We start from the raw sequence: 14478 nt of genomic DNA, 5'->3' as shown, positions 1-14478 counted from the left end.
AGGCTCAATCAGAAGGGGGCAATCAGGGGGTCGAACAGACAGAGCTGTTGATCCCAAGGTGGAGGTCAAGTTCTGAGAGGGAAAGGCCAGATGGTTGGGGGAGTTTGGAGACCTTGGGAAAGGGGAGATTGGAGCCTGGTGGGCGATGGCAGAGGAATCGGCGTCTGGTGCTGGGTGAGGTCTGAGGCCTCGGGTGAAGGTTGTTGTGGGGGGGGGCTCCGATCACAGTCTGCTCAGGAATGCATCTGGATCTTGTTGGTACATGTGAAAACACTGACCTCCTGAATCTACTGAGTCCTGGAAAAAGCTGCCAGTTCCCCATGGCTTAGGAAACATGGCTTGCAGCAGTTAAATTTCAAAAGGTGAATGTAAATGAGGCTCAAGGCCCCATTATCATAGTTAAGTTCTGGCCTGACCTTCTTGGATCGGCTTGGCTGCCCACCCAACTTCTGGCCTCAGTTGAAGTCGGAAATGGGCGGGTTGGAGGCGGGTTTGGGTCGGAAGCAGATTCTTTTGGCTTTAACTCCCCAACCAACCAAAATCTGGTCATTTAAAATTGCCTCCATTAACTCTGTTTCTCTCTCGCCAGATGCTGCCTGACCTGCTGAGTACTTCAAGCATCTTCTGGTTTTATTTCAGATTTCCAGCATCTGCAGTATTTTGCTTTTTTATCTGTACAGAAATGTCAACTGAATATTTTGACATAATTCCTTCATCATGAAAGGGTACACCCAAAAGATTCATGTCTTTTCTCTTCACAGCTGTTGACTAGTCATCCGTATGTTTCCTGTGCTTTCTGTTATTATTCCGAGATAGTGAGGTCTCTCTTTGGTCTGTGTCATTGTCTCCAAGCAATAAGTGATGCCGGCAGCATATGACATCACTACATCTTCAGCTTGTGCATGTCTATGACTGGACTCCATGGTCCAAGGTTTGGTATTATTCTGGATATCAGCATAAGTGAGCTGTTTGATATATTCCATCCACAAAACGCATTAGCATTATTCATTTCAACCCAGTCAAAAGCTGGCTATAGATTCAATGAATCACGAATGGTTACAGCACAGAAGGAGACTATTCAGCCCATCATGTCCATGCCGGCTCTTGGCAAGAGCAACTCACCTAGTTCCGCTCCCCAGCCTTTTCCCCGTAACCCTGAAATTTCATTTCCCTTCAGATGATTATCCAATTCTCTTTTGAAGTTTTCGATTGAAACCACCTCCACCACACTCTTAGGCAGTGCATTCCAGATCCTAACCACTCGCTGTGCAAAAAAGATGTTCCCCCTCTTGGCATTGCTTATTTTGACAACCATCTTAAATCAGTGTCCTCTGTTTCTGGATCTTTCCACTAATTGGAACAGTTTTTCACTATCTAGTCTGTCCAGACCCCTCATGATTTTGAGCACCTTTATCAACTCTCCTCTTAATCTTCTCTTCTCCAAGGAGAATCACCCCAGCCCCTCCAACCTATCCACATGACTGAAGTACTTTATCCTTCTGAACCAGGACCTTTTCATTCCTTCACATAATAGATTTACCTGAAGATTTTATATTTCTGACAATGTTTAATAGGGCATTGACTACATCCCTGAAACTGAAACAGGGGATGTGAAAACTTTCAGATGAGACCTAATTCTGACAGGGACTTTGAGATTTATTTTGTCGATCTACAGATCTGAAGTTCATGTTATTATGCTTTTTGCTTGTGCTGCTGCAGCAGCTCTGTAACAGTTAAACCTGAGGCTAGAACCTGAACTGTGCTCCCTTGAATTAGCTAGTGCATATTGTCAAGACCAGACAAAAAGATCTGGTTAAATTTAAATAGGAAGTTGAATGTTTGGTTGATGCAGAAAAGCATTAATCCAAGTATTGTCTGCCCATATGGATTCTATACACTCACTTTTTTATTTGTGTGAAGGTAACATTTTTGTTTTTACTGTTGCTTCTTTTAAAGTGCTTCCTGTGTTTTTTATTCTCTGTCTGGGTCTGTCTCTACTCTGCCATCTTCTCCGCTCCCTATGACCTCGTGACTTTATCCTTCAAACCTTAGACATCAGTTGTTTTGCCAAGAGAAATGGCCATAGTGTGGAGCATGTGTAATGAGTATTTAAACTTTTTATAAAGCAAACCATTTATGATTTCATTTGGAATGTGAGAGTTAAGTTCAAGGGATGTTAGAGGAAGAAGCCCCTGGTGTGTGCAATAGGAGTAAATCATTGGATGAAAGAAAGTGCATAAAGCATGAAGAATCAAAGAGCTTAACAGAAATATGAGAGTTAATCAAACCCAAATGAAATAAAAACAGAGTGTTATTTGCCAGTTTTGAGGATAGCAGTAACTGTTGAAAGTTTACATGCAAGCAGAAAAGTAAAGAAGTGTGCCAATGTGATTAGAGGAGATACTATGTAGTGAGGCCGGGCAAAAAGTGTGTTATTATAGGAGTAAGAGAGATGTAGAGGAGTTTTACCTTGGCAGTCCTGGTAAGGTCATTAACTTTGTGGGCATTACAATGATCTCCTGGGATTGAGTTTGCTGATACTGACTTGCTCAGTCACCTCTCCCCACTTATTTGACATGGTACCCTCTGCCATCGAACGGCAACAGGATTTCCTTCATGGCCCTGATACATTCAATAAGCACCTTCATGGCAGTGTCTGAAAACTGGGATGTCCTGATCATCAATATGGAGTCTGCCGCTACAGAAATGTACTTTGCACTGACACTTAATGAAAACTCCACTTTCCCTTTAAGAGGTGAGGCTGCCTTTAAGAAGTGGCAGGTCCTTTGGCTTCTTTGCCCTCCCAAAGCCATATAATTCATACTAACAGCTCAACAATCAAATTTAAATGAGGCCTTACCATTTGGCTCATGCCTCTCACCAACATCATCAGAGAGCAATAGCAGCTGTCCTTGCCACTGCTTGTCTAAAGTATGCTTAGGACAAAATACAACTCCAATAACTCATGGAGCGGTGCCAGGAGCTGATGTCAGAATGTTTGACACTGTGCAGTCACGAGGTACAAAGTAAAATGCTCTATTCTTCAGCTGTCACTGTTGATAAATTAGTATGAAATACATCTGTGAAGACTTGTTCATTGTGACTCCATTCCCACCCAACCCTTCCTGTATCTCTATCCTGTGACAATTATATTTCCAAAATATACACTGCTGTAGTGTAATCAGAAGCAACTATAGTAATGTGATAATTAAATTTTCTTTTACTCCCTCAATGCTCTTATATACAAGATGTACAGGGTGGTTTCAACAATGAGCCTCCCAACCACCACCCCCACCATTAGTCTCAAGGATCCCTCAGATCTGTTCCCTGGTATTAGCTGTCATTTTATTCTGCAAGCAAACAGATAGTCTTGACATGTTGTGAATTAAAGGAGTAAGTGATCAATGACAGATTGAGGCTGAAGCTGCAGCTTTAAATGGGCATCATTAAGTGATTCCAAAATTGAAATTGAAGATTTCTACTGAACTGTAAACTCCTGTTGAGTGAATACCCTTATATTAAATACTGTACAATATTTCCTGTGCCGTCACAGCTAACTAGTAATAGTTTACATTGTGCCTATGAATTCTCCAATCAACTGAATTTAAACACGTTAACACTGATCGTGAAATATTCTACCTTTCAGGAGATAGTGTCCCATATTGTATTAAAAACCCACATAGATATTTTACAAAATTCCTGTGAAGTACCAGTTAAATTATTATTTGTGATTTTGGTTAATAGATTTTCTGACAAACAGATAATTTATTCAATGGGAATAGATATCAAAAATATCTATGTAGTAGGTGGTTTGTATATCACTCTGCAAATTTCATGCTGAAAGTCTGTTTTTAATGACATTAAATATTTATTCAAGATCATGTGATTTGTGGGGTTATTACAGTATCAGTAACACTTATTTTAACAAGCTATCTAGCTGGTAGAACAGGAAATTGTGAAGTGTTGTTTGTTGATAGGTGGGTAGGTGGGAAATGGGGTGGCTGGCTTCCACTTGGCACCTCCCAGCTGACTGCGGATTGTGTTTTTGTTAAGCTAGTGTTTCATTTGCGCTTCATTTGTTAACTAAACAGACAATGACAGTTTTTATCATTGGTTTGAAACAAAAGACTAAAAATTTATTGAATAATAGTCACCCAAAATGATCGTAACACTGCCCATGCACACATTCACTCTCACATGCACACTCAAGAAAAGATAGATAGAAGGTAAAGGGTAAGAGGCATGAATGTTCAAGGTGCAAAGTCTACTGTTTTTGGGAAAAACCTGTGGGATCATCTTGGAGGGTAAGTTTTTAAAGTTGCAGACCTGTTTGCCGGTTGTCTCACATTTGCTGGGGTGTTGAAGTCTTCTGGCAGTCAACACTTCAATTTGAAGATGGTGCTGGTATTTCTTAGTTTAATTTTCAGAGGCGGATGAGTTGTTTAAAAGTCACTTTCTTATTTCTTTGCTGTAGTTGGTTGCAAACTCGTCTAAGTAGGGTTCAACTGTCTTAGCTGGAATTGATCTTGCTCTCTTCACCTTGTGCTGGAATTAAAGATAGCTTTCAATGTTTTGTCTGTGGCTGGAGACCTCTGGATGATGTCTTAATGTTCTGTTGTTCTCATTTTTCTACAAAAAAGGTTACCTTAAATGGTAAACTCATTAAATATTAGTTTCGCACATATGACTTTAGATTTTCAGTTCCTGCGGGGCTATAGAATAGCTTCTGATTGCAGCCCATTTACACATTATTGTAACGATTGTAGCTGGAGATGGGGCATCTGCGAGTGCTTTTGTTTTAGTTTGTTTTTGTGGATAGCTCACATCCATGTGCGATGGGTTGTCTATAATTTCAGTGTGGACAGGGTTAATGATTTTTAGTTCTGGCAAACATGAATGTTTATTCCAGTGCAGGAGAAGGTGGATGTCATGTGACTTTGTCCTCCACCTTCTTGAAGGCATGTCTTTAAATTGTTTTATTTTGTATAACTACAGTTTATTTTTGTATTTCCATCACTGCACTTCCCATGAGCATGACACATGATCATAACTGTTTGGAGGAAGGCTTTGAGATTACATTCTTAGTACATTTGACGATTATGGACATCAGAGATTCAATTAAATTTTCACCAAGTGAAGCAACCACGGATACATATGTCATTGAAATTATACCTTGCAAAAAATGAACAATGGAATGTCAACAACATAATTTCAAAGACTATGCTTTGAATAATTGTGTCATAAATTCTCTTTTTTTTTAAAATCCGGTGTCATCAACAACAACTTGTAGTTATATCGCACATTTTAAATAGTAATTATTGCAAAATGCTTCACAGGAGCATTATCAAAAATAAATTGACAATGGGCCGCATAAGAAGATATTTGGGCAGTTGACCAAAGGCTTTGTCAAAGTTGTAGGTTTTAAAGAACGCCTTAAAGGAGGAACGAGAGTTAGAGAGTCAGAGAGGTTTAGGGAAGGAGGTCCAAAACCTAGGGCCTCAGCAGCAGAAGGCGATTAAGAATAGGGATGCTCAAGAGGCAAGAATTAGAGGGCTGCAGATGTTACGGAGGGTTGCATGGCTGGAGAAGATGACAGAGATCAAAAAACATCAACTGGAGTGTTTGGCAGATTCAAATGTTTAGTTACTGGATGTGCTCTGTGTGTTTTGAGCCAGAAACACAGTCCCTGCTGATGATGAAGAGAGGAAAAGAAGTCAGGATGTGGAGACAATTTGGACTCAGGTTAAGGCAGCAACAAAAATATTTCTGTTTTACCTTTTGCAAAAAAGAGTGCACAGTGACTAGAATGACAACAGGAAAACACTCAATAAATTCGTAGCTCGCTGCAATTAAAATTGCAACTTGCCAAAATCTTTTTACTGGCTATTGTTTGAGAAATCAGATAGATGCATTTCCTTTAAATTGATTTTTGGCACTTCAGTCACTCTGGCTCTTCCTCTCCGTCTGTTCTCAATAAAACCAGCGGCAATGAGCTTTAATTTTTATATCCAAACAACTTTAATAACATATCACCTCGGATTTGAACTAATTTTGTGAAAGATATTGGGAAAACATGATTGCAATTTTTAAATACTGCTTAAAGTTTGAAAAGAATTATTTAATAAGGAGCAAATTTTATAAAGTCCAGCCCTAAAGCTGATAACTAACTCAAATGTAATGTCACTATATAACCTCCTAATCAGGTATCAATTCTAATGAGTTTCTGACAATTAAGATGCTTACATCCTAGCATTTTTATCAATGGAACTTGGAAAAAGCTTTGATTGATTAGGATTTTATTTGCATACAGTAGTTTGAAATAATATTCTATGCAGTGAGCATTAAGAATGTGAAAAGTTGCAGAAAACAGATCCAACCCTTTTCAGTGGACTCTGTGTAAATTGCACTGCTTAACCGAAGTAAAACTGGTTTAGCTGATTTCTGGTTTGTAAACTTGATGTCTTCATATCATATTACTCTACCTGCTATTTCAACAAAGGCATTCATATAGCAGAAGAATCAAGTACAACATAATGTTGTACAGAATAAGTTCCAGGAAGTGAACCACTGAAAAAAGAAATCAATCATTGATAAGATATTCCATGAAAACTCTTAGGGAAAGAAGCAGGTATGAAATAAGAGAGAAATTCTAAAGGTTACAGGTTGTCCCAACTCTCCTAAAAGCAACAGCCCTGAAATTCATGGCATTCTACTGGTCTGTCATCGTACCTTTAGTGTGAGACTGACGGAACCAACAAGGAAATGGGAAATCTTCACAGCACTCTGTACAAGGCAAATAATGGGCTGTGATGCAGAGTCGAAGGTCCAACTCCTGAGACTTAATGGGGACTAATGTAGTAGTAATAGCTGGTATGCGGAGCAAGTTGAGGGGTACAGGCCTCTACAAGTGGGCAGGTGGGTTCCAACATTGGGGTCCATGCCTGCAAGCAGTCTGGACACCAAAGGTAAAACCAAAAATTAGGATAAGATTTAATCTGAATTTGTCCAGTTGCTTGGGGCTCATTGGGAATGGGAGGGGAGAGGGCAGGATCTGTAAATTCCTTCCCACATGCAGCCAAATTTCTGTTGGTATGAAACTAGCAGGAGTGAAAGAAGGACCTGCACATAAGAACACAAGAAATAGAAGCAGGAGTAGACCATATGGCCCTTCGAGCCTTCTCCGCCATTCAATACGATTATGGCTGATCTTCAGTCTGAATGCCATTTTCCCACCTGCTCCTCATATTCCTTGATTCCCTGAGGGATCAAAAATCTGTCTATACCTGCATTAAATATATTTAATGATGGTACATCCACAACCCTCAGGGATACATACGAACTAGGAGCAGGAGTAGGCCACTCGGCCTTTCGAGCCTGCTCCGCCATTCAATAAGTTCATGGCTGAACTGATTACTCCACATTTCCACCTACCCCCGATAACCTTCCACCCCCTTGCTTATCAAGAATCTATCTACCTCTGCCTTAAAAATATTCAAAAACTCTGCTTTCACCGTCTTTTGAGGAAGAGAATTCCAAAGACTCACAACCCTCTGGGAGAAAAAATTTCTCTGTCTTAAATGGGCGACCCGTTATTTTTAAATAGTGATCCCTAGTTCTAGATTCTCCCACAAGGGGAAACATCCTTTCCACATCCACGCTGTCAAGACCCCTCAGGATCTTATATGTTTCAATCAAGTTGCCTCTTGCTCTTCTGAATTCCAGTGGATACAAGCCTAGCCTGTCCAATCTTTCCTCGTAAGAGAACCCACCCATTCCAGGTATTAGTTTAGCAAACCTTCTCTGTACTGCCTCCAACGCATTTACACCCTTCTTTAAATAAGGAGACCAGTACTGTACACAGTACCCCAGATGTGGTCTTACCAATGCCCTGTATAGCTGAAGCATAACCTCCCTACTTTTGTATTCAATTCCCCTCACATTAAATGATAACATTCTATTAGCTTTCCTAATTACGTGCTGTACCTGCATACTAATCTTTTGCGATCTATGCACTAGGACACCCAGATCCCTTTACATCTTAGAGCTCTGCAATCTCTCACCATTTAGATAACATGCTTCTTTTTTATTCTTCCTGCCAAAGTGGACAATTTCACACTTTCCCACATTATACGCCATTTGCCAGGTCTTTTCCCACTCACTTAACCTAACTATTATCCCTTTGTAGTCCCCTTATGTCCTCTTCACAAGTTAATTTCCTACCAACCTTTGTGTCATCAGCAAATTTAGCAACCATACCTTCGGTCCCTTCATCTAAGTCATTTATATAAATTGTCAAAAGTTGAGGCCTCAGCACAGATCCCTGTGGCACACATCTTGCCAACCAGAAAATGACCCTTTTATGCCTACTCTCTATTTCCTGTTCGCTGGCCAATCTTCTATCCATGCCAATATGTTACCCCTACACCATGAGCTTTTATTTTCTGCAATTTCCCTTTCACAAATCCATGTTAACTCTGCCTGATTACCTTGAATTTTTCTAAATGCCCTGCTATAACGTCTTTAATAATAGCTTCTAACATTTTCCCTAAGATAGATGTTAAGCTAACTGGCTTGTAGTTTCCTGCTTTCTGTCTCCCCCCCTTTTTGAATAAAGGGGTTACATTCACTATTTTCCAATCTAACGGAACCTTCCCTGAATCTAGGGAATTTTGGAAAATTAAAACTAACGCATCAACTATCTCACGAGCCATCTCACTAGGGGACTTGTCAGCCCGCAGCTCCAACAATTTGTTTAGTACCACTTCCCTGGTGATTGTAATTTTCTTGAGTTCCTCCCTCCCTTCCATTTCCTGACTTACTTGTATCCACAATCGTGAAGACCGATGCAAAATATTGTTTCAGTTCATCTGCCATCTCCTTATTATCCCTTATTCATTCCCCAGACTCACTTTCTATAGGACCAACATTCACTTTGTTAACTCTTTTCTTTTTAAAATATCTACAGAAACTCTTACTATCTGTCTTTATATTTCTAGCTAGCTTTCTCTCATACTCTAATTTTACCTTCCTTATCAATCTTTTAGTCATTCTTTGCTGTTTCTTATATTCTGTCCAATCTTCTGACCTGCCTCCCATCTTTGTGCAAATATAAGCTTTTTCTTTAAGTTTGATACTATCTTTAACTGTTTTAGTTAACCACGGATGGTGGGTCCCACCCTTGGAATTTTTCTTTCTTGTTGAAATGGATCTATTCTGCGTATTCTGAAATACCCCTTAAATGTCTGCCACTGCATCTCTATTGACCTACCCCTTAACCTAATTTGCCAGTTCACTTTAGCTATCTCTGCTTTCATGCCATCATAATTGCCCTTATTTAAGTTTAAAATACTAGTCTTGGACCCACTCTCCTCTCCCTCAAATGGAATGTAAAATTCAATCATATTATGATCGCTGTTACCTAGGGGTGCCATAACAATGAGGTCATTAATTTATCCTGTCTCATTGCACAATACCAGGTCTAGTATAGCCTGCGATAATAAAAGCAAAATACTGCAGATGCTGGAAATCTGAAATAAAAACAAGAATGCTGGAAATACTCAGCAGGTCTGGCAGCATCTGTGGAGAGAGAAGCAGAGTTAAGAAATCTGATGAAAGGTCACTGATGAAAGGTCACTGACCCGAAACGTTAACTCTGCTTCTTGTTTTTATTTCTAGTATAGCCTGCTCTCCGGTTGGCTCCAGATGTATTGTTCCAAGAAATTATCCCGAAAACATTCTATGTACTCCTCATCTAGGATACCTCTGCCCATCTGATTTTTCCAGTCTATGTGTAGGTTAAAATCCCACATAATTATCGCTGTACCTTTCTGACAAGCTGCTATTATTTCTTCCTTTATACTCTGTCCTACAGTGTGGTTAATGTTAGGTGGCCTGTACACCACTCCCACAAGTCACTTCTTGCCTTTATGATTTCACATCTCTACCCAAACTGCTTCTACATCCTGGTCTTCTGAACTTAGGTCATCCCTCTCTATTGCGTTAATACCATCATTAATTAACAGAGCTACCCCTCCACCATTTCCTAGCTTCCTGTCCTTCCCAAATCCTATGTACCCTTCAATATTCAGGTCCCAACCTATGTCGTCCTGCAGCCATGTCTCAGTAATGGCTATCAGATTGTACTTATTTATTTCTATTTGTTCTCTCAGTCATCTGTTTTGTTTCTAATGCTACATAGAGAATTCCAAAGATTCACAACCCTCCGAATGAAGAAATGTCTCTTCATCTCAGTCCAAAATGATAGCTTTCTTATCCAGAGCAATGGTACTTGTGCCTGCCTGTACCACAGACTTTGGCAGGGTCAAAGTTGGATGCCATTTTCCGATATTCCCTGGCTACAGGCATAGTGCCGGAGGGCTGGAGGACTGCTAACATTGTACCATTGTTTAAAAAGGGAGGAAAAGATGGCCCGAGTAATTACAAGCCGAACAGCCTAACCTCAATAGTGGGCAAATTATTGGAAAAAATTCTGAGATGCAGTAAAAATCGTCATTCAGCAAGGCACGGATTAATCAAAGACAGCATGAATTTGTTAAGGGACTGGCCAACTTGATTGAATTTTGAGGAGGAAACAAGGAGGATTGGTGAGGGTAGCCCATTTGATGTAGTCGATCTGGATTTTAGCAAGGCTTTTGATAAGGTCCCATATGGCAAAACTGGTCAGAAAATCAAAAGTTCACGGGATCCAAAGGAAAGTAGCAAGTTGGATGCAAAATTGGCTCAGTGGCAAGAAGCAAAAGGTAATGTTTGCCAGATGTTTTTGTGATTGGAAGGCTGTTTCCAGTGGGGTTCCACAAGGCTCAGTACCACGTCTGTTGCTGTTCATGTTATATATAAATGATCTAGACAAATGTTGGGGATATGATTGAGAAGCTTTCAAATGATATGAAAATTGGCTGTGTGGTCGATAATGAGGAAGAAAGCTAAAGACTGTGGGAAGACATCAATGAACTGGTCATGTGGGCAGAAAAGTGGGAAATGGAATTCAATCTGGAAAAGTGTGAGGCAATGCATGTGGGGAAGACAAAGAAGGCAAGGAAATACACAAAAATGGTAGAATTCTGAGAAGTGTAGAGGAACAGAGGGACCTTGGAGTTCATGTCCCCAGATCCTTGGAAGTAACAGGATAGTTAGATCGGGTTGTTAGGCAGACATATGAACTATCTTTCTTTATTGGCCCAGGCTTAGCATATAAGAGCAGGAAGGTTATGATAGGACTGTATAAGACACTAGGTAGATCACAGCCAGAGTACTGCATACAGTTCTGGTCACTGCATTGCAGTAAGGATGTGATTGCACTAGAGAGGGTAAAGGGGAGATTTATAAGATATTGCCTGTAATGGAGAATTTTAGCTATGAGGAAAGATTGGATAGACTGGGGTTATTTTCTTTAGAACAGAGGAAGTTAAGGGGAGATTTAATTGAGGTGTATAAAATTATGAGGGGCCTAGATAGAGTGGATAGGAAGGACCTATTTCCATTAGCAGAAAGGTCAATAACTAGGGGTCATAGGTTTAAAGTAATTGGTAGAAGGATTGGAGGGGTGTTGATGAGTAGTTTTTTAACACAGATGTGATGGGGGTCTGGAATTCATTGCCTGAAAGAGTGATAGAAGCAGAAACCCTCATCGCATTTAAAAACACTTGGATATGCACTTGAGGTGCCGTAACCTACAGGGCAAGAGCTGGAAGGTGGATTAGCGTGATAGTTCTCTCTTGGCCAGCGAGGACACAATGGGCCAAATGGCCCCTTTCCGTTGCATAAATCTGTCTATGTCTCTTTGGAGGACATCGGTGAACATGACCCCGCAGAAACAATTAAAGTTCACTACTTTTGCTCTTCGAAACAACAAATCTCCATTGCTATCTGTTTCCTTACTTGTAACAGTTTGCCATAATGATGTCAGCTCATATTAATATTTAGACTGTCTTCTCCATTGTAACTGAGTGCTTACCTGGGCATTTAGCAGGAAACATCAAGAGACATCCTTGGGCAATTTGAAGTCAGCTGGACCTGATGAAATAACAACGTAGGTCCTCTTTCAACATTTTTGCTGCTTTGTATAAAATGCTACTACAAACACCACCAAATAATGTTGAGTTTATTTTCTATTTCGACAAGCAGCCAGCTAAACAAATCAACTGATTTAAAATAAGAGTCAGGTATTTACATCATCATCCAAGGTGCTGCGAGTTTAGTTTTATTTCATCTGAATTTACACCAAACGGAGAAAACCACAGCTGTCTATTAGTTAGCTCATTTTGTCTGTCTTAAAATAATATTCCTCATTATCTTCCCTCCTGTGCAGATCATGTTTTCTTCAAGCAATTCTGAAGATCTTCAAATGCAGAGAAGTGCAAGCACGTAAAGCTGGAGAAGGTAGAAACCTCTTGAACGTCTTGAAGCAAAATCATCTGAAAGTTATATATAATTAAGATGTGTGAGAGGAAAAAAGATTACTGTGCAATTTATACTGATTATTATTGTCATAATATTAAATATATTAGAATAGATTTTGGTTGGTCTGAGCCCATTTTTGGCTTCAGATTTGATGCTGTGGAGATAGCATGTGTCCTAACCTAGAGGTCTGAGGATCACCAGGAATTGGTCTTTGGGTCTTGACAGTCAGCTCGCTGTACAGGACAAATAAATGTTGTGCTTCCCTCACGTGCTGGAGCTGCAGTGAGGTGAGGCAGGGATGTGGGGTGCAAATACTGGGACAGTGGAGTCACTGAGGTGAGCACTCCTGCTCCTCCTGTCGCCATAGAAAGGATTTTTTTAAATTTAAGATACTTATCTGTAGTTGGTACTGTAGGGGCCACAGAAGAATCCTGAATGGGGCAAGTCCAATGCTTGCCCCCCTCATCAGTAACTAATTTTACATAGCGGTCCTTCATCTGACATTAAGCCCAATGCCTATGAAAAGAGACCCTACAACATAGCAGCGGGACCAATTCATACGCAAATTGAGTACAGGGCAACCCATTACTCAATTGATATTTTTGTTTTGCGCCCAGAATCGATACCAATTTCAATGAGATTAACTATAAGATGGAAAAGTTGCTATACATTAGGTTGTGGTCACCTAGTGTGGCTTCTAGTGATAATGTATATGCTAAACATCAAGTTGCATTTCTTAAAAGGCAAATAACTCCCATTTTGGTGGTCAATAACATACCCTGCTAACAAGTTTTGCAGCTTTACCAACATTTAGTTTTGAAAAGAAAGAGCAATACAGAGAAAAAAAACATAAAAGGTAGAAATTCTTGCAATTTTAGCTGAAATGGTGCATAGCAGGCGATCCTAACTTCTCTCTCACAGTCTGTTCCTGTAAAACAAATCACTATTTGCATACTTTTTTGAACGGTTGCAAACTCCCACCAAATAGTGGACTGCACAATGAACAGGGGTGTTATTGCACTGCTGCAACATTTTGATGGGAATTTCTAGGCCTTGAATTCTGAAATATTGAGAAAAGTATCTCTAAAAATTAGCTTACTGAGAAAATCTCTATTTCTGATACCCATGGTATTGGCTAAAAATATGTGTGGTAGAAGGATAAAGCAGAACTCTTCCCTTACTTACTGGCCAGAAGCAGTTTTAGCAGCATCAAACATTTTCTTTCTGCCTTCCATTCCAGACATTGCCTCCACATTTTTACGCCAATCACTGACTCCAACAGGACGTTCCTAAGGGTTGGAGACAACACATGTCAGAATCAGCCCTTACATCATCTATCTGTTTATTCTGAAGGCTCATCATTTGTAAAGTAAACCTGCAAAAGAGTTTACTTTATTCTTTACTTTTCTATTTTACCTAACCTGAATCATTTTGTGAAGTACTTCTGTGCTGCTTTTATGCATCAGCTTTAAAGGCTGGTGAAATCTATGGTGATAAGAAAGAAAGGCTAGCATTTATATAGCACCTTTCACAACCACAGGTGGTCCCAAAACACTTTACAGCCAATGAAGTACTTTTGAAGTGTACTCACAGTTGTAATGCAGGAAATGGGGGCAGCCAATTTGTGCTCAGCAAGCTCCCACATATAGCAAGGTGATAATGATTAGATAGTCTGTTTTTTAAGTGATGTTGATTGAGGGATAAATATTGGCCAAGACACTGAAGATTTTCTGAATCTTCTTTTTTGATCAACCTTAGGTTAGCTCTGGTATCTGTGTTTGGATCTTATAAGCTGAACTATATGATGCCCATCAGTTTACAGTGGGGCAAAAAAAGGACAACTAACTGATTCAGACAATAAATATAAACAACCTGAAATCATAATATGCTAAAGTATCACAATACTAGGTAGCATTTCACTAAATGTCTCATGTATAATCATTTATTTTTCAAACTCTATCATGGTTGTTAGTGTACTAAAAGTCACTTTTCTCCAGCATTAAAACTGTGGAATTGGAACTCGAGGGCTTTGAGTTTAAATTCCAGTTTAGATTGACC

At 39.8% G+C, this 14478-nt stretch overlaps 1 protein-coding gene across 8 annotated transcripts in view; it reads right to left on the bottom strand.

Annotated features, from left to right (window-relative positions):
• Positions 1-12199: 12199 nt before the first annotated feature.
• The window catches only part of LOC137384087 (troponin I, slow skeletal muscle-like), a 111436-nt gene continuing 109157 nt past the window's right edge, over positions 12200-14478 (bottom strand). For 5 of the 8 annotated variants that reach the window (XM_068057683.1, XM_068057677.1, XM_068057684.1 and 2 more), the window contains exons 7-8: positions 13606-13709; positions 12200-12434 (exon numbers count right to left, since the gene is read on the bottom strand). In XM_068057683.1, coding sequence (XP_067913784.1) covers positions 12431-12434; positions 13606-13709 — 108 coding nt within the window. In that variant the 3' untranslated portion in view covers positions 12200-12430. Of the gene's footprint in view, positions 12435-13601; positions 13710-14478 lie in introns of all 8 variants that reach the window. The other 3 variants (XM_068057680.1, XM_068057679.1, XM_068057676.1) reach the window with 1 other exon arrangement.

This window comes from Heterodontus francisci, chromosome 25, assembly GCF_036365525.1.
Source record: "Heterodontus francisci isolate sHetFra1 chromosome 25, sHetFra1.hap1, whole genome shotgun sequence".
NCBI lineage: Eukaryota > Metazoa > Chordata > Chondrichthyes > Heterodontiformes > Heterodontidae > Heterodontus > Heterodontus francisci.
Note: the sequence above shows the minus strand (reverse complement) of the source record. Positions and strands in the feature narration are given on the sequence as shown.